A 26921-nucleotide genomic window follows, 5' to 3' on the forward strand; every position below is an offset into this window, starting at 1 on the left:
GCGCCTGTTCGAGCTCCTCGTCCGCATCGTAATGTAGTGCGTCGAAAGTGGAAAGAGTAATGAACTTGAAATTAAAGCAAATGTTGGTTGATATTGTAGTATAATAATAAGAGTGTTTTATTTTGCAGGAAGGTTGCTTTTTATTTTATGTTCTTCAAAAGAGAGTGACTTAGTTTTCTGTTTTTTTTTCCGTCTCCTCCTGTGTCAGGTTTTCGCAGCTAGGCCAGTCGGTGGTATCGTCTGCTTTCGTCTTACGGTTTGGAGGGAGCCTAACCGACTCTGCAGGCTTTCTAAATAAAAGTTGTTCTCTCTCTCTCTCTCTCTCTCTCTCTCTCACGGTTTCTGAGTCTGCGAAAATGGCACCGCTATCTCCTGCTAGCTTGTTTTCTTCGCCCACTGCGGCTTCAAAAACATCTCCTGCTCGCCTCTTCTCCAAGCTGAAGTTTCCGAAAATTTCGAAATACAGCAAGCAGGCGATTGTCAACGTTTACTCTAGCGTAAAGAAGCGCTTCCCGGAGAAGGCTGTGCGTGAAGTTCTCGAAACTGTGTGCGAGATGACCAGGGGGAGCCCTTGGACTGCTGCGAGGTTCAAGAAAGAAGGTCTCTCTACTGGAATAAGATCACCGCAAAAACGACCTAGCAAGGTGACAATATATAGCTCTCGCAGTGTTAAATATGACAGCTTTGCACTCAACGCCATCCGACTCAAGTTACATCGCATGTATGCCTGCCTTTTCCCTTCGAAACAAGTAAACAGCGCTGTATTTTTCAAAGTAGGTATTATAGTTTGACAGTTTTGAGTTTCTAACTAATGAATCTTTAAAAAAAATTAAAAAAAAAATAAACAATAAAACCCAGCCAAGCCGGGAGTCGAACCTTCGCCCCTTATAAAATGAACAGACAGGCGCGCGCTTCGTACCACTCAGCCACGACGCGAGGCGGACGAATACATTTCTCGTGTTTTTTGCAGCGGACTACTTTCGTAGCTTTGGCAGCGTTGACTGCTATGTATGAAACGGAGTCTAGACGGTCTCATCCTGTCCCAGAAAACAGTATTCCTGCGAGATAAAAATTTCCAGGCGTGCGGTGGAAAGCAAACAAACGCATGTTCGATTGGTGGGTGAGACCGCATCGTGGGTGCTCGGTACGCCTGCTGGAAGCTCGATCAACACACATCGGCGGCCATCTATGCTCCTCTGTCTGCACGGTGACAAAAAGCCCGCTGACATGCGATAGGTCTGACCAAGGTTGCCAACGAATGTAACAAAGCAACGGCTATAACGAAGAAATCTTGACCGCCTTCGTCCTCATTATAACTAGTCTCGACTGTAGTTAATTTAAGAGCAAGTTCAGCTATGCATGCGATACCTCACATACGAGCCCAGTGGATGGACTATAGCGCACCAGATCTTTAGAAACCACTGGAGCTCAGTGGATGGACTACAGCGCCCCAGATATTTAGAAACCACTAGAACCCAGTGGATGGACTATAGCGATAGCGCACTAGAGAAACCACTAGAGCCTAGTGGATGGACTATAGCGCACCAGATCTTTAGAAACCACTAGAGTGGTTTCAAAGAAGGTGCGCTATAGTGCGCTATAGTCTGGCGCGTTATAGTCCATCCACTGGGCTCGCATCTGAAGTAGCGCATGCATAGCGTCGGAAACGAATTAGTGCACTCATTCATGCGATCGAGAAGCATGCATACGATATTCGTGCGGCGGAATGTAGCTGTAAAGCAGGTCTTAGGCACCTGTGAAACCGAGAACTTTAGCGTCATCAACGTGCATGTGTGGGATACTAATGTACAGTACGTCTTAACGATGCGCGAATATTTTTTCTGGAAATGAAACAAATAAACTTGTCTCTGGAGACTTCAGCTGGACAACAAGTGTGGTGCACTGTAGTGTAGTGAATTAATACAGTAAGAGTAGACTGGTGGGTCTAAAAATTAATATGCCAAAAATTAAAGTGACATTCAACAGTCGTGGAAAACAATTAGCACTTTACGCTGAGCACCGAAGCGTTAGAAGTGACCAACGATCCGGATCACAAGAGGGAAGAAAGGAACAACAGTCATTGAAGGAGAGCACACAGGGAGGAGGCACGACACAAGGCTGACTCTAGCAACTGATCGTTATTTGGCGGCACAGAAGAATATGTTGGCAAAAAGGGCGAAGGTGAAGTGAGGCAGCATGGAACAACTTCGCAGTCGCGACGAAACAGAAGTAGTCGACGTCATATTTGATGAAAACGAAGTATAGGAAGGAGAAAACGCGTGTAATACTAGAAGGTACAAATCTCCAACCCCGATGAAATATTAAAAGTGATAAAAACCTGTAACCGATGAATGGAAATGTGCCCCACAATAGGCGAACAAATCACAAGTATAACGTAAAACCGGCTAAAAGGGCGCAACTAAAACCGTCCTTAGTCCTGTAGCGATGCGCGGAGCGCAAAACTTTGTAAAACTGTTCAAGGCATCTGCTTTCTTTTTCGGTAAGGGTCACGGGAGTAGCACTGATGCAGGATTCCTTGTTGTCGTTGATCGCACAGCTTCCAGCACTGCTCGATCTGTTAGGCGAACACGGTAGAATCGGTGCAGCAGCTGTGCACATCCGCTGCTCTCAGTGGTGAGGCAAATGTCCCCCAGAGGCGTTGCTGGAGAACTTGCGTGCCCCATGGCGCGCTGATTGAAGCATTCGGCCGACTGTGTACTGTGCTCTTTCCCAAATTACACAGGGAACTTGTACAGAACGGCCACCTCACACGATGCGTACGGATTCTGGTGACGCGTATCACACTTGGGCTCCACGCATTGCCTTATGACTGCGGACGGTTTTTAGTCCAGCACTTTTAACCGCTCTCACGTTGTTCTTGTTATTTCTTCGCCTCTTTCTTCCCCTCACCTTCGCCATTTTCGCCTATACACTGTCCGGTGCGCCCTAATAAAGATCAGTGACTAGTGAGCCTTGTTGCCGTGACTCCTCCCTGCGTGTTGTCCCTCTCTGGCTATTGCTGCAGTTGGGCTATGAACCAACTAGCGCAGATTCAGACCATCCCGCAGCACGAGAGGGGAATAAGAACGGGGGGGGGGGGGGGTACATCTGGCGGGTACTGGTACATTCGTTACCGTTACTGACCTATGGGGCAGAAACGAGTAGGCTAACGAAAAGGCTTGAACTCATAGTGAGGAAAATGCAGCGAGCTGTGGAAAGGCAACTGATGGTTGCAGCATTAAAGAAGAAGGAAGAGGGCAGAGCGCGTCAGGGAACAAGCGCTTAATGATACTCCATTCGAAAACAAGAACAGGACGGGCGCGACATGTATAGCGAGGGCAAGATAACCGCTCCGGTAACCTAGTGGATTCCAAGAGAAGGCAAGCATAGCAGGGGGCGGCAGAAATTTAGGTGGGCGGATGAGATTATGATGTTTGCGAGGATACGGTGAGCACAGCTGACACAGACCACAGTTAAATGCAGAGACAGGGGAGAAGCCTTGTCGACCTAGTTCGGCTGATTGTCAAGGTGATGAAATAGTGAAATAGTGATGGCGGCAAAAATTTCCGAATGATGCATGGATGCCTTGAAAACGCACCATGGGAAAATCTTAAAGGCGACCGCCATTTCCTTCGTTACATTTTCACAAAACAAACAGCGCGGCTTTTCTTTAAAAGGTAGTCCGTCAGCCCCATTTCTCTTTTGGACATATCCACCCTGAGTGTTAGTATACAGGGTTTTATTTTTTGAAAGTTTAGTTTTTTTTTATTGAACAACTGCAAGAGATACGTTGATGCGGTCGGCGCAGGTGGATGTACAGCAAGGTGGACATGATGTCGTGATAGATTTCATCACGGTTATTAACCAAAATTAACTAATCAACTTTGTCATTTCCATTTCTGAGGATCGTACTCCGATAGTGAAGACTGGCGATATCGAAGGTGCGCCAAATTTTTAAATTAACGACAGCGTGTTTCCAAATAACGAACATCAAAGATCCTATTTTGAAAGCTCGCTGCGTTGGCTTTCCCGCATCTGATTTTATAAAATGCACAGCTGAATGTTTTACTGTCGCCGAAGACAACTTAACTTCATCTAGATCATCAAATACTTAAACGTTCCGGTATGCAACGGAGAGAAAATGCGAGCGATGTCATTTTATTATTATGCCTTGCGTGAAAGCCAACTCAACTAGCTTTGAAGAGCTTATTTCTGACGCTCGATATTTGGAACAACATTGCAGATCACTAAAATCTACCAAGAGGGCTCCCCCTCGATGTGCACGGCCTTCAATTTCGCATTATAAACTAGCCCCTTAAGATCGAAAATCAGAAAGTGAATTAGCTAATTTTAGTCACCTAAATATATATTGATTGAACCATACCAGAAACATAATGCCGGCCTTGCTGTAAAACCTATCTACACAGACCGCACCGACGTGAGTCTGCCAGTTTTCAAATAGAAACATGTAGATGTTTAGAAATCACCCTCTGTAGAGGGAGGTTTTTTGAACGTCAACAGATTTTTATTTGAGAAACTGCGATACATGGTGCGACCTGTTCAGCTCGATTGTAAAGCAAGGTGGCTGTCATGTACTTCGTATGATGAACAATAAACTAACATTAATAGATATATCATTTTTTATTTCATGCGATAAGGTTATAATGCGAAATCGATAAACGTCAGCATCAAGAATGAGCCCAGTTTTTAAATTTTCTTAATCGGCAATGTTATTCAAAAATTGAACGTCAAAAAAAAATGGCTGAGGCTTAACTTGGTTAACCCTGGTCAGATGCGAAGCATATTGATGGCTAGGCTTGGTAATACATGGCTTTCCTTGGTTGAATACTTGGTCATTTTAATACAACCACTAGAAGCCTTCGTCGTGGGGGAACACAACGGCATGGCTACAGCGGAACGCCGACTAACCCCGAGACGCGCGTTGGGTGGGCGCCTGGATTGCCACGGAAGCCGCGTCCGCCTGCCCGGTGGAGCGAGCGTTTCACCTACACCGAGTGTGAACGCGCGTTCGAAATGCGCGGGAATGCCGCTCGAGGACATTCCGGTGTCTGTGCGATGGCATCGTTCTCCCTCTCCCAGCGCGTGACGGCGATCTGTCGTGGCGTCATGTGTCACGTGGTATGTCACGTGGTGTGACGTCACTGTACCACGTGGTCTGCACGGCGTGCAACCACAGCGACGGCGCGAGGTGGACCCCCATCTTCCTCTGTCGTGACGTCATGTGTCACGTGGTATGTCACGTGGTGTGACGTCACTGTACCACGTGGTGTGCACGGCGAAGGGCTGTAGTGTACCTCTAGTAATACGCTTCGCATAAAAAAAATACGTAGTTGAAAGCTTGTTGAGTTGGCTTTCGCGCATTGCATATTTGTAAATTGGCGACTCACGGACTTATATGTAAAACACGTGCTCTGTTAGCGTATTTTATGATGTAGAAGAAGTTAAATTAACTTCGGCGACGATATCACGCGCAGCGACGCCATCTTATAATTAGATAATGTGGGAAAGCCAACTCAACAAGCTTTCAAATGAGTATTTTTAGCGTTCGATATTTCAGACCATATTGTCGATTAAGAAAATTTAAAAACAGTGCTCACTTTAGGCGTTGACGGCCATCAGTTTCGTAATACCATATATACTCGCATGTAAGCCCCACTTTTTTCATCGAATTCTCTCAGATGCGGGTTATACAAGAATCAGGCCTATAGCTACACATTAGAGCAAGGTGGTGCCACTGCGACTATTGTGTCAGATAATTGAAAAGCTGGCGACAGATACGAACATTTTATTTCGCCATTCATCGACGCTTTCGCGCTGACCGCCGTCGAACGAGCTCAGCTCATCGGCATACTCTCACCGCTGTCGGGCGAGCTCGCCTCATTGGTGTGCTCCCAAAGCTGGTCGTCCTCTGTGCCGTCCATGGCGTTTGATAACTCTAACAATCTTTGAGATGGTGTCCGCTGACAACGAACGCCACGCGTGCAGAATCCAAGCGCACACTTTCTAGAGGGACGCTCGCTTCAGCCGCCCTGTCGGTGTTGTTCCGTGGTTTCCCACGGCCATCCACTCGGTGTAGCACCACCGAAATTCCGTCGTGAATGGCAGGTTAGCGCAAACAACGAGCGGCCGCAGCACGCTTGTCAGGCGACGTTGGGCAGTCTGCCAGCCGAGTCTTCACTCGGCCTGTTCGGTGCCCTCTTAAAGCTGTCGAGAACAATAAGGGCTTTCCGGCGTAGCAGGCCTCCTGGTCGGTTATGTCACACTTTTTTCAGCCAGTCTTTGACCAATTCGTCGCACATCCAACCTTTTTCCTGCACCCGGACTACGACACTATGGGGGAACTTCTCTCTTGGCAGAGACTTTCTCATGAAGTCAATGTAGGTTGGAAGCTTCCTTCCATCAGCGGTGATGCAAAGCATCACTGTGCACCTTTGTCGTTCGGCGCCAGTAGTGTTCACGGAGACACTTTTTGTTCCTTTGGCTTCCACTGTGCAATTTTCAGGGGCATCGAACCAGACAGGGGTCTGATCAGCAATGCCTATCTGTGGGAGGCCGTACTCATGCTCCCTCCGAAGTGCGCTGACAAAGTGATGAAACTTCATTACTTGGTCCTCGTCTTCAGCTTGCAGCTTCTGGCACAACGGCGTTCGGCGTCGGATGCCGCCTCATAAAACGTTGAAGCCACCCTCGACTGGCGTTGAAGTCCGCAGGTCGGATGTTCATGCGCTGTGCGATAGCGATCGCTTGCATGCGGATCATTTCCGTAGACACCACGAAGCCGTCGCTCTTAGTAGTGCTAACGTACTCGACGAGGTCGTCTTCAAGTTTTGAGAATTTGCACTGTTTCTCGCGGAAAGCCTTCCGTGTTCGGCTAGTCTGGGCAAGGTCTTGCATTTGCATTCACCAGCAGCAAGCACACTTTTCGTCGACGTCAAACTTGCGCCCGGCGTCCGGTTTACCGTGTTCCTCAGCGTATTTTGCCACTTAAAAGCTTGAAGCCTGCAGTGTAGGACCGTCTGCGCTTGCCCTTTGCTTTTTGTTCGCGTTCAAGAGCACGCAGCTCGCCACAGGACAGCGCACGCAACACAACAGTCTCCGCAGGCAGCCCACACACTTCCGAACGAGACACCGGATAAACAAAGACCAAATGGCCGTGTGCAAGGCACCGTGAAAACAGAGAGCCGCGAAAGCGCCGTGTTTCGCAACGTTGATGGCAATGGATGCAGTGTGGGAAAAGCTAGCTGGCGCCACCTTATAGCCCTTTGTGGGACTAGGCATGCTTTTGGCGCGTTTCAGTTTTTTTTTTTTTTTTCATATTTCAAATGTTTGCGACCGAAAAATGCGGGGAGGGAGAGGGGCGGGGTGCGGGCTATACACGAAGGCGGGTTATAGCTTTGCCCCTAAAATAAAAAAGTTTATTAGTTAATTAACCATCTGATTACCGATCCGTACGAGGTAAGTACATAATGCCTGCCTTACTGCGTAATGCAGGTCAACAAACGTCAGAGACGTATCTCTCATAGCTTTTAAAATAAAAATCTGTGAATGTTAAAAAAATTCACCCTGTATTTTGCAAGCACGTAAAAAAAGGACGTGCAGATCTCAATGTGTCCATGAAAAATTTACATTTTCGTGTTCTTCTAGTTGTGACGACTTATGCGGGCACGGGTATGTCGTGTGATGTGCAAGTTCATATTATCGTGCCGGTGTCCAAATGTGAATGAAGTGCGCTTCTAAACACAGCGTCGTCAGCGAGAACATTACTTTGATTTTATCCCGCCGCGGTGGCTCAGTGGTTACCGCGCTCGGCTGCTGACCCGAAAGACGCGGGTTCGATCCCGACCGCAACATTCGAAATTCGATGGAGGCGAAATTCTAGAAGCCCGTGTACTGTGCGATGTCAGTGCACGCTAAAGAACCCCAGGTGGTCGAAATTTCCGGAGCCCTTCACTACGGCGTCCTTCATAGCCAGAGTCGCTTTGGGACGTTAAGCCCCAATAAACTAATAAAACATCACTTTTATTTGCTGCATATTAGTTTTTAGACCAACCGTTCGGCTCTGAAAGTGGAAATCAGTGATCATGATTTGCAAACTGATCCCCTGAGTGACTTAGCAACGCCCTGTGATTAGCGACTCACAGATAACTAATGTACTCTCTATAGACTTCGATCAGCAACTGTACCCAGTCAGGTTTTCTGAGTACCTCCTGTAACAAAGCAGTGAATATGAGATTGTGTCTCCTTGCCTGACACGCTTCATTATTGGGACTTCATTACTTCCAGTACGGGGGACAGTACTCAGTGACGTAACATCTGGTGTGCCTCAAGGCACACCAAGGTGTTCATGGTGTTCAAGGTGTGTTCATGGTCCTTTATTGTTTCTAATATACATTAACGATTTACCCGCTGGCATACCTTCTTCGGCTTTTTGCGGATGACTGCATCATTTACCGTCCTATCAATTCCATGAATGATCACCTCACTCTCCAGAGTGACCTGAACCTCATCTCGGACTGGTGTACTAAATGGCAAATGACGCTTAACTCAACAAAATGCAAGGTTATCTCTTTCAGCCGCAAGCATACAAACTAACTTTTCGTACATCATCGATAGCACTATAGTGTCTCGGGCATTATCGTACAAGTATTTAGGTATTCATATGACGCATAATCTTTCATGGGCCACACATATTCAAGCGATCTGTGCCAAAGCCTGCAGGTCACTAGGGTACCTGCGTCGGAATTTGCGAACCCCTCCTAACAGCGCAAGAAAACTGGCATATCTTACAATCGTACGGCTGCAACTTGAATTTGCATCACCTACATGGTCTCCATATCAAAAATACTTAATCAGCATGTTAGAATCCATTCAGAAGAGAGCCGCTCGATTCATTACACGCAGATACAGCCCTCACTGCAGCATAAAAGCCACAAAACTTGATATCGGCCTCGAGCCATTAGACCTTCGCCGTTCCATTGCACTTTTGTGCTTATTTCATAAATATCTTTACAGCACAAGGCTATCTTCATTACCTTTTGAAACGCCTACACGCATTTCACGCCGCCTACATAACCAGAACAGCATAAAACGTATCCACGGAAGAACCATCGCTCTTTGGAATGATCTTCCTGACAGTATCGTATGCATCGGCAACCATCAACCATTCCAGGATCAGCTACGTAAATATCTCACATGACATCGTTTTTTCTCCTCTTTGATTTTCTTTGTACTTTTGTTCCTTCGTTGCCACTGCGTTTTGGTTTGGCCGTATGTCCGGCATTCATGCCACTAATAAGTACCTTGTATCCTATGTATATTTTTGCCTTTAAGTTTTGCCTTGTGCATTAGTTTCTTTTTAATTAATCTTTTGTATCTCATGTTGCATTAATTAGTTTCTTTTGCGCATTTTGTCGTTCTTTGCCCCCTTTACTCAATGCCCTTCTGGGCCCTGTACGGTATCATGAATAAAAAAATAAAAGTCTTTGGCGGGGAGCAAACCACGGGAAAGTTTTGTGTTGGCCGGTTATAAAGGCAGCACATGAGGCATTATGCCGGGAATTTTTATGCCAGAGCTCCGTGTGTAGCGAGAACTGCGCGCGCACTGTGCGAGCCCCACCAAATCGCAAGCGCTGATGTTCAAAGATGTTTTAATGCTTCGCGCAGTGCTCAGCATGAATCAAAATATCAGGGGTATAGAGCCTGCACGCCGCTTCAGCACAGCTTCAGGGGAAACTTATAGCGGCGGGCGCCATTTCTGCACTAGACAGATCGACAGGCGGATAGATGCGGCCACGCACGCTGTGCAAAACGCCCCTCTGCTCGCTGTTGTAACGTGAATGACAGCGCAGCAGGTGTTTTTTTCTTTCAAATTTACGATTTCAGTCTGCGATATTAAGAGCAGGAAATTGAGAAAGACTTGTGTTCACTTTCCGTGCGGTAGACTGTCACTTCCCGTTCAGCCGTTTAAGGTGGCGAGTGTGGGATTGTGGTCCCATGAAGTGGCCCGAAAAGTACTCCAGCCGATTTAGGATTAAAAGAGTAGAAAACTGAGCTAGTTGGTTCATACTTCTGGGTGGGTACAGAAGGAACAACAAAACGCGGACGGAGAAAAAAACACAGAACGTGGACGAAGCTTCGTTCTCGTTCTGTGTGTTTCTTTCTGCGTACGCGTTTTGTTGTTCCTGCTGTACCCACCTAGATTTAGGATTCCTAGACTCTTAAAGACGGGACTGATGTAAGTGTCGCGAGATAATGTGGCGGCAATGGGGGCAGCTACGAGCGAGAGAAAAGGGGACAAAGAGAAAGCGGGATGCCACTGCCTCTGGCCTCCACTTCCACACTTTCCTCCGTTACGATTTTAAGGTCGCCTGGCCTCCAATCTGAGCAGTTTATCGCATGACCATTTTTCCTGGTGACCCTCCAACAGGTGGACGCAGGAGGCAACTTAAGCTAGGATTGGGTGCCTAACACAAGCGCTCTTAAACAACGGCTTCAATTCAGCAGTCGCCGTGGCAGCGTAGCTGTAGCTATAGCGAATAATACGCTCTGAGCTTCACTCGTAAGGCGATTCTCCACGTTTCTGTCCCATAGGTGAGTACCGGTAAGATACAGCTGTTGTATGCTTTTCTCTTGAGGGATATCCCTTGTTACTGGCAGCCTGGTTACTTTTCGCAATGGCCCATATGTCTGCCATTATCACGAAGCGCTGTGTGCGGATGAGTGTGTATTGACCGAGGCTACGTGACTTACCCTCCAGGATGGCAGCACGCACGCGTCGCTTCTGCTTCGATGGTTCAGAATGCCTTTTTAAACGATTTGTTTTTAGTTAAATCTGCTTTAGATGCTTTCAGACGCCCGACGCGATGAACGGAAGGCCAAACAGCTGCTGACGGAAGTAACGTCGAAAGCAAATAACGTTTGAGCGAAATTACTAACCAAAGTAAATAATCCCATTACTAAATTAGTAGACAAGAAATATGTATTGCATCATAAATTGCCGTAAAATGATTAAATTGCTATAACTCCCCTCTAGTAACCTATAATCACTGTCATGACTGCAAGGCATGATGGAACACAGACCTTAATGACCCATAAAACCGGTTTCTGATGCAAACTTTCTTGTCGTCATCATCGGCAGACACCTTAGATTCGCTTCAGAGGTAAGTTCAGCCCTAGCTAGCTCTAGCCCCAGTAGCAACTAGCTCAAATGTTCAGTGCTTCAAAAATGTGCTCATGGAGTGCATGTATTGTTTATGCGCCTGGATTTCTTCCCCAGTGGAGGACTTGGCGAAGTTTTCGTCGCTTCTCTCGTATAAGCTGCTGTGCAGCGCACACACAGGTAATTTGATTCCAGCACTAACTGCCCTGAAAAAAGGCCTTCCGCCAATAGCATCAAGCAATCCATGGTAAACCAAATGTGGTGTGAAGTACTTGACAATTAACACTCATCATCCTGAGTTAACCACGCGGAGAATTGTTTCCGCAGAGAATAACAACCAATATACGGTAAACTAAGGTTAGTTGACGCTGTTTTTCTGTCATTCATTTCTTAGTCAAAAGTCTGCCCCGTGAGCTCTTTGTTCTATTAAATAAATTACAGCATGGAATACGAAAGGTGTAAATTGAGGAAAGACCTCCTTCGCGAAGCTCATGCCCAGCCTACCTTAACTTTTTGAAGAGATAAACCTTCCGTATCTTCCGGTAATGCAGTTTTGATAATATTCTTAACTTTCTAATTTTATTGAACAACAGTGTGAACTTGATATGCAATAAATAATCAAATGTTCCAGAATTTGATTTATCGCGACTGAACATGATTTGTTGAAAAGTTTCGTTCACACAAGAGTTTTTTTTTATATTATCAGAAAACGCCGCATTTCCCCTTTTAATATCATTGCACGTAGTCAAGTCGTTTTGAATAGCTGGCTATGCTGTATTGCAAGAGTTGTTTCGTAATGCAGGTATATATACAAGGCGAGCATACAACTCAATAATGAGACAATAAGGTTTATTCTCCTTTTTTGGGAATCAGAGCTTCACCTCCAATTCCAAATTTGTTCTGTGGTTTTATGTCTCATGTCTGTCTCCCCTCTATGTGTTATGTGACTGAGGTTTATTCACTCACTGATCGCCGCCATCTTTGAGAAGCCGCTAGAACGGCACTTGTGGAGCGTTCTTTTACGTGCGAACTGGGCGTCGCGTTACTTGACAGCACAAAGCTTGAAATTTCCGGAGCCCTTCACTACGGCGTCCCTCATAGCCTGAGCCGCTTTGGGACGTTATACCCCATTAATATAATCAATCAATCAATCAATCAATCAATCAATCAATCAATCAATCAATCAATCAATCAATCAATCAATCAATCAATCAATCAATCAACAAAGCTTGAAGGGCGAACCGCTCTGCTCGCAGAACCGCAGGTACACCTGACACGTGTATTATGAAGAAACTAACAGCAAACACGAAATAAACAGTGTGCACAAAGAAAATGTAAGCCTATATAGATGCTTAAAAGCGCTGTAACAGTCGATCAATTTGACTTATTTTATTTCAGTTGGTCTTCATGAACAGGAACGCCAAAAAAAAAAAAAGAATCTGTGCCGAAGCTAGCGAATCTGATACGAGGCACCCTTTACGTCAAACAACACTGCTGTGATTTTCTAGGCGGCGTTCGCTGTTACCTAGCTCTATATGCGTAAAGTGCTACAGACACTCTCATGCAGCGATGTAAATAACCATATGAGGTCATGGACTTGAAGTGCTTCAAGTTTGTTCCCTGTTTTGTTCCGTCATATCACGGACATCACGACGCCCTGCGTCGCGTCGTTCGTACCATGTTAAACATTGGTTACATATTACATATTCACGAAATAGACGACACGCTGTGGCGGCGCCGCGAACTATCCTCTAAATAGGATCGGCACGCGCAGAACTAGCGGGACAACACTGTTTGCTCCTTTGAGATCGCTTAGGCGCATATTCGTACCTTGTTGTTGTAGTTTCCCTATAAAAGGTATACTCTACACAACGCGCTGTTACATCGGTATTTGCACGCTAACAATACAGAAGCGTCTGTAAGCGTCACTGCGTAATTTTTGTGCCGCCCGCAATAAGACAAGAGCATGGAGACGCGAAGTTTTTCACTGTAGCAGAACGCTTGCAGGATCATGCCGGTGCAGTTCTAATAGGCACCGAGCCTAATAAGATGATTTTACTGGACTATGTAAACACAAAGAACTAGTTCTTAACAAACACTGCTGAGCACACATGACAAACGGGCAACTTCCGAGCGCGAACTTTGCGCCTGACTGTTTCCGCAATGACGGCATCGGTGTGCAGCCGTAAGGTTGCCCACCACGGACAGGTGACCAGTGCCCTCGCTGTGACTGGAATCAGTCAATAAGACGGTCACGTGATAATGGAATGAAACGTAATGAAAAAAATTATCACAGCGTCGTTACATTCATTCACTGCGCGAATATATGAATTAAGAAGGGCGCATGCATCAGTAAAAATTGAAGTGGCACTGAAAATTTTCTACCTTCTGTTCTGCGCAAGCTCTAAACAAGTCGCTGACAATACTTTACCTGTGGTGAAAAATGCATAAAATTGCGGTTCTAGTTTGTCATGCATATCTTTCGTTGTACAAGAGTCCTCACTGCCAGTGATCTTCAATTCCCGCCGAAGCGCCCGGCTTTCACGGTGACCGCTTTCAAAGACGCGATTTCTTTTTTGTCTTTCGTTTATTCCTTTCCTCCCTCGAGAAACGAAATCCTGGCTCACACAACGCTGCCGCCATCGACAAACAAGTGCGTATTTTGAAACAAGAGCCTATCCACCTCGGCAGTTGTGCTTTGCGCCGCCATACTGGATTATTTGGGGCGCCCGGCCGCAAATCACCTATATATCCTGCGCTCGGGACGGAAGTTGGTCAGGTGGTATTGCGGACTCGATGACGATTGGGGACGCGAGACGGACCGTCCCCGGTACGTGCGCAGCCATTGAAATTATTCACGTGGTTGCTATTTCCTGGCGGCAAATCTCTAAGCGCTCATCGTCTCCTATGCACACGCCTATGTACCTGCCTGCTTCAATAGCTTGCACCTAGTGTACTACGCACGAAAACTAAATACACTCCGAAAAAAACTTTGCGGTATGTCTCCGCGTTGCTTCCTGCCCCGTAATTATTTCATCTATGTTACTGTCTTAATTTGCATTAGTTATATATTTGTTTCAATGCGTTGCTGATCTTCTTTTTATGCAAAGTTCATTTCAACGTCTCTATTTTCCTTTGTTTTGCCAATGTTCGCTGTCTGCCAGGCGCTACCACTCAAGCCCTTCAGGACTCTGGTAGGCCTGATTTATGTTCTATCATAATTGACATGAATAAAAGAACTATCTATCTATATCGAGCGCTTCTGCTCCACCGTGTGTCGGACGCAGCGCCGTGTCTTTACCTGGGTTGTTGACCCACTCCTGGAGCGCCTTCTGCAGCCTTCTAACGTGAAGAGGTTTGCTGGCCATGCCCACAAGGGCCATGATCTCGAGGAACTCTTCTTCGCCCGCCTCGCACAGTTGCTGCACATCATCGCCTCCTGCGCACACGTGAGAGTGAAATCAGTGGAGCAAAGCATACATAGACTGAGGAAAGCCGTCATGTGCATGCAACCAGTAACTGCTTGTACGAGTTATAACCCTACTTTTTCCTTTGTTCTAAATGATTTTCTGGACTTCTGGTCTCCAAGAGACATAATAAAATGCGTGCCGTGATAAAAAGACAACTCCGTTTTGTATACGAACTCACTGCAGCATACAACTGTGGCACTTTTCCGACTTCTGGAACAGTGCGCAAAACACAGACTCACAAAAAACATCCAGACGCACAAGCATTCGCCACTGAAAAGTTACAAAAGAAGCAGAGAACACCAATAAAATTATGGTCACACTAAGGCCAGAAAAACCGTAAAAGGGATGAAGGCATCCAGTGTGAAGCACCTGTGTGGAGCTTATCTCCTCTTCTTGCAAAAGTACCAAAGAGCTGGCTAGTACACTCGTTTATGTAAAACGCTGCGCACATTTCTCTATTTCTTAGATCCACATGGCGAACACCCGCAGTTTCTGTACTGATCAGCTAAGTGGGGCAGAGAACTATTTTGTGCTCTTAACCCCGCAGTGAGGCATGGCCGCAAGATAGCGGAAAGCTCAGACATCCCCTTTTGCACAAGAGTCAGCGTTATTAGCGCCCTGTATGCCACCCATTCCGGAACACCCTCGGGGAGTATGGATCGACGAGTAGAGGATCGCCATTCAGCGCTCAAGTACACACTATAGACAGGAACTATAAGCCCCGTTTTCCCGCCTGCACAAGGAGCGACATCCCCTGAATGACCCCAGCTGCTTACAGCCAAAACAGTCTAATAATATGTACTTTGTAGTGGCTGGTTGTTGGAACAAGAATACAGACAGCACGATACCCTGAGACTAGCAAGGCAATGAGCTTGGACAGAAACATACGCCAAAAGGGTAGACATAGCGACGCAGACGCTCCACCACCCATTGAAAGCTGTATACGTTGAGAACCGGTCAAGTTCTTTTTGAGAAAGAAATATGGACGACTCGCTTGTGCACGTGGCTTCGTAGCGGAAGGAAAATACTCGCTGCTCAAGGAATGGCCAAGACGAACCACTGGGCTATACATGCTTCGCTTCAGCACAGTGCACAAAAAGTGAACGGGTACAAAGACACATCACAAGGGGTGGACACTTGGAGGCTAACGAACAGGTTCGAGATTAAGTAGGGGACGTGCAATTGGCTATGTCGACGACAACGAGGGGAATCAGCCGGGCCAGTTGGTACATGACATAGAATTAGCGACACAACAAGCGGGACAGATAAGAGGAAAACGCAGGCATCTGCACTGACATTGTCGGGTGAAGGAATTTGTTGGACAGTGTCAGCGCTGGTGTCTGTGTGAAGCAGGAAGCGAAGGCTAAATAGACGAATAAATTCGTTGTCAGGAATAGCGTACGGCTAACGCACGAACATGGCTAACGTCGACCAAATCTTTAGGGGAATCCCCCACTGTGGAGTAAGTGAAGTGGCTGCGCTCGGGTGTACGTCAATGATTAATTACTCCCTTATTTTGGCTAACGTCGTTTCGGGAGAATCCTCGCATACAAAGGGTTGTTTAGGAGCTCGAACCTTGACGCATTTCCAAAAAGCGTTTTGAGGCAGCCGTGTGTCCCGCCGCGAGAAGCAACACTGCAGCCCCCACTGCGGGGAGGCTGTGCGTGACCCACCTTGACAGATGAAGGTATCGTAGTAGGAGAGGAGGTTGGCTCGCTGGAGGACCCTGTACAACTGCAGCTCCGATTCATTGGTGGGTTGCGACGTCATCGCGACTGCGAAGAGAAGGACAGAACGAATGAGCAATGCTCTGCGCGTGCTACTCGCAGCTAATGCGGGGTTGGGTGCCGAGAAAAGACCGATATAGCACTTCGGTTCACAGGTCACAACAAAATGCGCTCGTGTTTGTTCGTTTGTGTTCCTCTCACGCGATGAGGGGAAAGTCTAATTTGGAAAGCAGAAATTTTCGCAAACATGCGAACACCGCACGCTCCACTGAAGCACACGGAAAACGTCCCAGCGACACAGCGCGAAAAAGCAGCACCGACACAGCGGAGCACCAAGAAAGCGCGCGCGTCGAGGACAGCATGGTCAGCGCAGTGCACGTGGACTGAAGAGCAGCGAAGGAAAATGCACAGTCGCCTATAGACAAGCGTCATGGCTGTAAACAAAGGTGGATCTGCGGTCGCCAGCGACGCGGGGTGTAGCAATGCTGCCTTCGAAACCAACTGCCTTCGCTTGTGGCTCGAAACATTTCTGTTGGTGACCGTAGAGCAGTTCAGCACTTTTTCAACCTGTTTGCCAGACGGAATTATCTGGCGAAGCGCTGCATAGGCTTCCTTCTGAGCAACGGCGCGATCACGGCGGTCGACTACAAGTTGACTTATTAATGAAACCGAGAAAGCACAAGGTATACAGGTTTGCAGTCTCAACATTTGGGGCGATACTGCATACCCGATCACTAATTGCAAGGAGAAGGACAACGGGATGCACGACGCGAGGCAGCTTTTTCCCATGACGAACCTTAGTGATGTGCCTGCTCTCCTGCAGCCACTTCAGTGCGGAGAACGCCGAACACTACTGGACACTGAAGCCATGCAGTTACTTTGAATGAGTCATACACATGCGAGCCTCACTGGTAATGGTTGAAAAAAATGTTTTTTTTCTTCGATTGGCTTTAAAGGGGCCCAGAAACACAATCTTAGTTAACTGTTTTGTCTGTTGATTGCATACAGTGAGTTATAATGGTGCTATTAGCGTCGGTAATACCGCGTATATTCCGTTTTTTAATATTTGAATGTCCTCCCAAAAACCAATTCATGGCTCTAATGGTGTCGCCACACAGTGGCGGGTTTTTAGCAGCGGATATGACATCACCTGGCGCGAGCTTAATGATCGGACAAACAGTAAATATACTGCAAATTGTGTGAATAAATAGAGACACATTTTGTCACCTGTCTGCGTTTTATATTAGATCAACAAAAACAACTTGTTTGTCTTAGATAAAAGCCCTGCAAAGCAAGTAAAATAAAAATACACCACCAGGGCTGCTCTGGCATGGAAACGACGCTGCCAGTCTCAGCAAGAACGAGTTACAGAGAGCAGGCAACCATGGAGTACAAACTTCCGCGACGTGCTCTGGCTGGCTGTTTTGATTGGTTGCGCCAGGTGCCGTCATTGGGAGAGCGAAATAGGAGTGGGAAGCCCCGCCAAAATCGAGTTCAGGGCAGCGTTTTGTTTGCTTGTATTTTGAAATTTCTTCATTGAATAACTCCCGTTCCTGTGAGATTCCTGTAATTCTTTTTAAGTCAGCATCTGAGTGACATAAAGAACCCACCTGAAGTATAGCCGGTATCCCCCCAAGCAGTGTTTCGCAGCCCCTTTAAGAGAGGTGCACAGGCGAATGGATAGAAGTTTACCTCGAGTTACGTTTGCTCTGCAGAGATAAATATTTTAAGTCACTGCTTGCACGCCTTATCCTGCTTGATAACTGGTCATTGGTTTGGTATTTGCTGTTTTCGCCAGGTTCTGATTGACCAGCAATTGTGAAATTCAGGTAATATGGGAAATAACATTGCATGATTTTGCCGATACCTTAGCGACGTTTAATCGTTTTTTAGCATAGGTGGTGAAAAAACGTACATGTTGAAGCTCGTGGAAGCGAAAATAGAGAAAAAGCTAAGCGCCGTATATTCCTACTACCGGACTACAGTGCTGCTTCAAACGTCGCGCTTAGTGGCCCGATGAATGCTGAAGGCGACTGGCAGGAGCTGTTTTTTTTTTTTTTTTGCGCGAAGAAATGCCCTTGACGTAGTCTGGGTGACTGCCATCTGAAAACGGGCCCCGCCGCGGTGGCTCAGTGGCTATGGTGCTCGGCTGCTGACCCGAAGGACGCGGGTTTGATCTCGGCCGTGGCGGCCGAATTTCGGTGGAGGCGAAATGCTAGAGGCCCGTGTGCTGCGCGATGTCAGTGCACGTTAAAGAACCCCAGGTGGTCGAAATTTCCGGAGCCCTTCACTACGGCGTCCCTCATAGCATGAGTTGCTTTGGGACGTTAAACCCGAATAACCAACCAATAAACAACCATCTGAAAACGGTCCCCTGCGTTCAATTTACGGTCACACCCACATGGAATGTCGCGTCCAGACTTCCCATAATGAGAGCCCGACAGAACGCGAACAAGCTGCAGACGTTGATTCTTGCACCGTTCGCCGCGCGACCGAAGAGCAAACATGCGGATTAAGAGACGCAAACTATCACACTTCGATGCAGAAATGCAACGCAGTCGATCCGTCGCCGAACTTTTCCTGCTCCACGGCCGCTGCGCATCGCTTTGAGCCATATCTAAATGCGATAAGCTTGTGGAAACTTGAGCCGCTGCCTTTCTTCAGCATTGCGGTTCAGCCACTCGCACCACAACTCGCCGGAATATTGTAAAATGCGTTTAAAAACGCTCGAGCGAGGCATAGCCAATGCACACGGTACCGGCTTTTGCCTACACAACGAAAGTCACTGCTGACTCCAGCGCCGCCGCATCTCCGTGACGTCACGGCCTGACGCTTGTCTATAGGCTCATGGCACTCCGCTAAGTGATCGAGCGTAATGACGGCGCCTGCTGATCACCGACCGCAATAGCCGATGAGCGGATTCATCGCTGAGGGGATGTATACTCAGCATCACAGCGCGGATTTCGAGATGATGTTGGCATCGGGCTCATCAAGTTGTCTCAATTCCCCGCAGGGTGGAGTGGCCGTGCCCCCAAACCGGCACTGCCGCGGAAACAGGGGGGTGCGGTGGACGGTCCACGGTGCTAGACACCGACGCGATATCGCGACAGTTGAGCTAGCACGTCTAGCCCTCTTAAAACTGATGATGAACTTTTATGGCGCAAGGGCATCTGAGGCCAAAGAGCGCCATTGCACAAGGTATTTTCTTCGACTCGTGGCGGGGTCCAAGACCCCATTTCCCAAGAATTTCACCCTGATCAAGCCGAGCATTGCATCCCCGGTGGGTACCCGGCGGCACTGGGGATCGAACAACGCACCTCCCGCACGGGAGGCGGATGCTCAACCACTATGCCACCGCTGAGAGAGAGAGAGAGAATTAAATGAATAATGGAGAGGTCATGGGCCTGGTATGCTACTCCAGAAAAATGGAGCTGGTCTTTTTCAACAGTAGTGCACACTTTAACGCTTATCGTATAAGAGGCTTATGAAGGGTCCATTCATTCGACTACTCGAGAGAGGGACTACAGCACCGGTCCTGCATACTTTTCCGACCTGGTCAAGGCTTCCAGCATGGCCGCACGTTGAGAGTAGACGACAGGGGCAGCGAGGACAACCCCACTGTTTGTTGACAGTGAAAACCGTTGCTTTTTCTCGCTAGGTTGATATTTGTAGGGCAGCAGAAGATACTAAAATAACTGAATTTACAAATTTCGCCGCCTCTCGATTCAAGCGGTTCCGAGATTTGCATTCATAAATTAATGGCGGTGTTCCTGCGCCTCGGGAATCCGTGCGCATAAGACCTCTCCTGGCATCGCCTGTGATGACGATACCTGCATTGGATTCTCTGACTTTCTCCAGCTTTTGAAGGTTACAGTGAAAATGGTATCTGCGTCCTCAGAACGCGCTAATCTATCGATACACGCCAAGTTAAATTTGTTCTCAGTGCCCTTTTAATACTAAACAAAGTTAGGCTTCCACACGCGGCCAATATAAATGGATAAACTTGCCAAATACAAGACGTGTGTTGCAGCGAGGTCGAAGAAACTTTGGCTGTTCCGCCCAATTAGAAAGTTCGGAAAAAGCTACGTACAAAGTCTCTCAAGCACTGACACCTTTACGCAGAATATCTGATGCAATCGAATCGAGTAAACTGTGCATGCAAAGTGTAAGTAACACGTAGAAACCAGAATAAAACGTTGCAAAAATACATACTCCGCACAGTACATCCACGAAACAAGTTCTTCCCATTTAAAAAAAAATGGCTCGGGTGCAGCCCGGCTGAATCTGGTTAACAGAGCGGAAGCTCAAAGCGGAGGCAGCGTCCGCTACCAGCTTCCTCTGTCGTTGTTCACACCCCTGCTGATCTCCAGACGACCCTCCCGAGCTTCTTCGCTCTCTGCCTCAATCATTGCAGGTTTCCTCGCTCGGTGAGAAAGCAAGAAGGACACAGTGCCATCAGAGCTGAGTCGGAGGAGAACTTGGCGCTTATGAACCAAGAATCTGACACACTAGATGACTGGATAGCACACAGACAGGAATATACTGGAGGCAACAGAAAACTACATCACTAGGCTTATTGCATGTGAACATTACGAGCCTCCAAATATAATGGGATTTCCTAGCAGACTATAGCCAAACGGGCGAGTTGGTGGTACATATTGAATGCCAACAGCGCAAACGACGCAGACAAAGTTCTTCTACTTTGTCTGCGTCGTTTGCGCTGTTGGCATTCAATTCCTAACAGAGTATGTTCGGAATTGCATATCGTTGTTACATGTTTTTAACCGAAGTGAACGCTAACAGTTGCGCGGTACAGCAACACGGAATCGAAGGATTCAAATTTCACTTTTTTGCGTTGACAGAAAAGCAGGAGGATGTGGTGATCTTTGTTAAGAACTCTTGGCTCGGGGAACAAATGCCAGTGGGCGTTTCCGAGGCTGAGGTAAGCGCCCCCACACTTGAAAAGCCGAATTTGATATTGGCGATATGTGCTGTAGACAGACCACTAGGAAAGAATGTGAAGGCTTTTATTAATGAATTAGAGGTACAATTGGCTGGCTTAGAAAAACATAATAATGTCAACTTATATCAGCAACAGATAAACACAGTGTATCGCACTATCTATCACTTCTCTCGGGTTACGGCTTTGAAACGACAATATCCGGTTTTACTAGGGAAAAACCCTCAGAAGAGAAACGTGCTTCCCTGCATTGATCATATTAACACTCGTATAGCGGGTGTGGAAACATGTTTTGGCATTATAAAAGAAACGTTAGCGGACTACTAATTCGTAACAACTACTGCCCTTGCTAACGACGAGTGCTGTGCTTAAAGGGAGACTGCATAGGTTTTAGAAATCAACGAACTTAACAGGGTTGAATGTGTGAAACTTGGAGGTAAAGCATGCGATCTCTTTTTGGGCTAGCACTTGAAATAGCGATGTCATCGAGGATTAAAATCCGGACGCCCTTCAAGCTTCTCCACAGCGCATAACGCCAAGTGGGGGGCACATGATGACGTCGTCATAGGTATCGGTACATTTCCAAGGCACAAACGCCTGCTTTGAATGAAAAAAAAAAAAACAGCGCCACAGAAGGCGAACCCTGCCGGTAGTTGTTTGGCAGCGCCTAACTAGTCAGGGCAGGGTGTGGCTGACGACAGCGGTAATTTGAAATCATACCTTCCGTCACGTCACGCTGAGTTTTCCTGCCCTTCCCCAGTGAATTAAGAAGAAGAGCGAAATTCAAACGTCGATTACGTAGCTATTTAAAATGCCAGTGCAAAAACACTTGGCATGCTTTATCTGCCGGCTATACAGATGTGAATTTTGAATATCGCGAAATTCCCAAAAAAGTGCTGCCGTTGCCAATTAAGAGAACGTGACGCCGAGCTTTATTTTACATTAAAAAGCTGACGGCCTAACCAATAATTTTGTCTGGGACTCATTACTTAGTTTTAATCATGTTGAAGCGTATAGTCTTTTAATTTCAGGAAATCCACAGCGCTTCTGAAAGAACATTCCGCAGGAAGAGAAGAAGGGCAGAGAAACCTTGGATAAATAAACATATAATAAAAATTAGCAGCGTGACAGACCTATAATGGCAAAGGTGTAAACGGGATCCCTCTAATTTAGGCCTCAACGAAGAGTACAGGCCAACCAGGAATAAACTAACTGCTATGATGAGAAGAGCGAAAAACGATTACTTTAAACAATAGTTAAATGACGATAAGAGGGACATAAAAAACGTGCAATATAGTGAACTTGTTCACTGGAAAACGGGAAAACGAGCTGTCAAGTAAATAATCTCCAGTCACTACCCTGGACGAAAACTTGAAGCATAATGATTTTAACTGCCCCTTCGCAAAGCGCGTTCACTTCGACAACACGGTACACATTCGCAGAATTTGCGCAATTTTCCTTCCAATGTTAGCTGAGCATAAATGACAGACCTTACAGACAAGGATCTCAGGGAAGCTTTAACCAGTCTATCTTTGACAACGTCATCGGGGCACGATGAAATTCGGTCTAGGGACGTCATCACCTACCTCGATAAACTGAAAACAGTTATATTTCATAGTTTTGCAGAAACGATGCGCACTGCCAAAATTCTATACAACATGAAGGTGTCATTGGTAAGACCAGTTACAAAGGCGGCGAGCAACAACCGTGTCTGAACTTCTGAGTTCTGAACATCTGAGTTGCCATTCTCTCACGTCTGGCATGCGTGCTAGAGAAAGTAAGCACTTGTTGTCATTTTGCGACAAACACCACCTGCTCTCCGAGTCTCAGCACGGTTTTGTGTGGAAGAAATACCACAGCACTGCTTGAAGGTTCTGCGGACGATGTGATTGCAGCCATAGATAATAATAAAATCGTGCTAGCGCCATTTTCAGACCCAGAAAGGCGTTTAATACTATAAATTATAACATATTATTTCAAAAATTATCTCTCATGCGATTCCATGGGCCATAAAAAAAAACTTTCTTCCGACTGTTTCCAGAGTAGACAACAGATGGTCCGAATAAATGGCGATAACAGTGCGTTACTTGCAGTAAAGTACGGCGTTCCGCACGGATCCGTACTACGACCCTTATGTTTTGATCTCTACATAAATGACATGACGCAGTTGCACCAACAATGCAAAAATATATCAGTATGCTGATGATACGCCATTAATCCTAGCGGGACGAAACTATGATAAAGGCATGTTCTTGCTACAGCTGGAAGTCTGTAAAGTAACGGCGTGGTTTAATAATAATTTCATCTATATAAACAAAAAAAAACGCCATCAATTTGTTCCCAGAGCCCTCAAAGGAAATTTGCCGCGTAATCCAAGCTCTATATGCACAGTGACGACTGCCAAAACCGTAAATGCAGTAGTGTCGATATCTTCAAAAAAAGTGAAGTACCTAAGAGTGTTTTTTTGACGAACACCTTTCTTGGACACACCACATCGAAGACATAGCTATGCGATTAAGGACTGTTTCTGCAACCATTTACAGGTTAAGATCAGCCTTCTGTGTAGCATTATGTAAAATAATTTGCAAAGCGCTTGGGGAGTCAACACTGAGATATGGTGCGACAGTCTTTGGGTGGGCTGCGCAATACAAGTTGAATGCCTTAAACACAATATACAACTCAAACAAAACGCAACATTTCTTATGGAACTTACAGGAACAATGAGCACACTGCTGACTCATGAGAGAACATTCAATACTCACATTTCAGAAAGTGGTGTTGTATACTGTACTCGCAAAACATTTATGCGATAGTAAACTTAGAAAAAAAAATACAAAAACTCGTGACCTTCGTGCAATAGAAACGTTTGTAGTGTCACGAGTCTTCAGAAACTGTGGCAAACGAACAAGGAAATTTTACATTCAAATTTACTTCAATAAGATTGCTGTATATTTAGAAATATCCTCCATTGCAAAAGCCAAACGTAAAGTCTATGAATGGGTTTCGACAAATATCCAGACAAGAGTCCAAGCGTATTATTATTTCCGTGCTGCTAATTTGCGGCTGTGTATCCTCTGACTGGATCTAGTTATTCACGGAAACCTAAACAAACAAAATAAAAGCGAAAGCGAAGCCGCCACGCAACTGCCTGGAGGGCACTCCACGCGTTAGTTGACTCCTCCTACCTTAAGCGGAGAGTTCAAAAAAAGGCGGGAGCCGGGACGTTTAGTCCGATTTAAATCGGCCGCACAGCACAATAATTCGAGGTTTCTAAGAATGCTCGGAACGTGTAGATAGAGTTCCCGCGGTAAATGGACGAGTTCAGGTTCCTCTTCAGTGCACTGTCGTGGTGATTTCGCATTACTCCATGTAGGCTGACTTAGTCCCCTCAGTATTTTTATCATATCAGATGAACGACCAGCCACGTGGTTCATCCCAACTGAGAGGTGAGCGTTGTATCACGTTGTTCAACGCAGTTGCGATGGCCAGGGAACGAGGCGAGTCACATGGTATGACGTCCCATCAACACTCGCTCTCCGCCGCTTGAAGGTCATTATTCGGAACCACATGACCTTGACGTCTTGCATGAGAGGAGTAGAGCTTCCGGAGTGCCTGAATGTCTCGCTCCAGAGCCAGTGGCAGTTACCAGCTGCAGGTGCGAACTTTTGAGGGGAAAGGATTAAGACGTCAACTGTGGGAGGACACCTGAGCGGTGCCGTAAGGGAAATGTGGAAGAGAGCGAGGGAGTGACGAGGCCAAGGCAGAATCGTCTGCATTGCAGTCTAACGTGCAGTGATGTCGTAAAGCACATGGCCATCATTGCATTCAACCTTTCTGGTAGCGCCAAAGTTAGTAATTACCCTCGATGCCCGATGGTATGTTTGTGCTTTTGCCGAATGCTGTCCTGCTTGTGCTGTTTACGACTGTTTTGATTTTTATTTTGACTGCTCATTTTATTAGAATATAAACACATTTCTAAATAAGTGCCGCCTTTTTGAACTTGCTATTATGCATTATTGGTAGCCGAATCCGAACTAGCCCTCGGCTGAGGGTCCAAAAAGTAGCGGGAATCAACCCCGCAACGCCGTGCTCTGCAGCGGCCGAACATCTGATCGTAAGCCGACCCTGTGCTGTCGTCTAGCGGGAACACCACGTTGCCTTGGCGGAACCGGGTCGCGGCTCCGTTCTGGCCCAACGGGAGAAGGCTGGAGCAGCGCATGGGCAGCGAAGATGACTCGAGAAAGAGCAGACTCAAGAGGCGCTAACTTTCGGGAGAACGTCTCACTGAAACAGCCCAAGGATGTGCGCTGATGGCGTTGCACCAGCACATTCTTTCCACGAATGGAATCTCACAATATTGAAGGACGATGGGCAGCTAGCTAACGAACGCGGCTCCTGCCTTCAAAAAGATGCTGCGACCATGGTCAGTTCGACATCGATCAGCTGGGTAGCGTGTCAGGTTTGGTAAAACCGTCATTTTGTTGAATTTCAGTACAAAGTTAGCGCTTGTCCTCGCGGAAGTTTTGAGTGTAGGCTTCCATTCTCTTCGGGGTAGCGGCAATACACTCGTGACTAAAACCGCGTGTTCGCCAGCGTGCACCAGCCGCTTGCGTTTGCTTAGCACAGAACGGGATCCAGTGTCGGCAGCTAGGCGGAGCTTGCGACCAATTTCTGGGGGGTAAACGTTCTGTTCGCGACGAACGAGGAGACCGTGATGGGGGCGAAGTGCGCGTCCTGCTTCCGCCAAAGGACACCAATCATCATCATCAGCCTGACTACGCCAACTGCAAGGCAAATGCCTCTATCATGTCTCCCGACTAACCTTGTTATTTGCCAGCAGCGGCCACCCTATCCCAGCAAATTTATTAATCTCATTCGCCCATCTAAATTTCTGCCGGCCCCTGCTACGTTTGCCTTCTCTTGGAATCCACTCCGTTACTCTTAAAGACCACCGGTTATCTCGCATTCGCATTACATGCCCTGCCCAAGCCCATTTCTTCCTCTTGATTGCGACTCGAATGTCATTAACCCGCGTTTGTTCCCTCATCCACTCTTCCCGCTTCCGATCTCTTAACGCTACACCTATCATTTTCCTTTCCATAGCTCGCTGCGCTGTCCTTAACTTAAGCTGAACCCTCATTGTTAGCCTCCACGTTTCTGCCCCATAGGTGATTAGCGGTAAGATACAGCTGTTGTATACTTTTCTCTTGAGGGATATTAGTGAACTGGCATTCATGACCTGAGAGAACCTGCCATATGCGCTCCACCCCATTCTTATCCTTTTAGTTATTTCCCTCTCATGATTCGGATCAGCGGTGACTACCTTCCCAAAGTAGGCATATTCCGTTACTACTTCCAGCCTCGCTACTAATTCTGAACTGCTGTTCCCTTGCTATAGACTGTTGAACATCACTTTGGTTTTCTGCAGGTTAATTTTTAGCCCCACTGCTCTGCTCTGCCTTTCTAACTAATTTATTTATTTTATTTATACATACTGCGGTCCTTGTTCAAGACCTTAGGAGGGTGGCTACATGTACATAATTCCACATACACAAGGGCAAAATAATATCAGTACATTATTTCAG

General features: G+C 46.7%; 1 protein-coding gene across 1 annotated transcript in view; it reads right to left on the reverse strand.

Annotated features, from left to right (window-relative positions):
• Positions 1-26921, reverse strand: part of nab (NGFI-A-binding protein homolog) — a 661188-nt gene that overhangs the window by 227734 nt on the left and 406533 nt on the right. The window contains exons 6-7 of the mRNA XM_089547593.1: positions 16323-16424; positions 14481-14618 (exon numbers count right to left, since the gene is read on the reverse strand). Coding sequence (XP_089403719.1) covers positions 14481-14618; positions 16323-16424 — 240 coding nt within the window. The remainder of the gene's footprint in view (positions 1-14480; positions 14619-16322; positions 16425-26921) is intronic.

The sequence above is a fragment of the Amblyomma mixtum genome, chromosome 6 (genome assembly GCF_055824585.1).
Source record: "Amblyomma mixtum isolate Tamu chromosome 6, ASM5582458v1, whole genome shotgun sequence".
Taxonomy (NCBI): Eukaryota; Metazoa; Arthropoda; class Arachnida; order Ixodida; family Ixodidae; genus Amblyomma; species Amblyomma mixtum.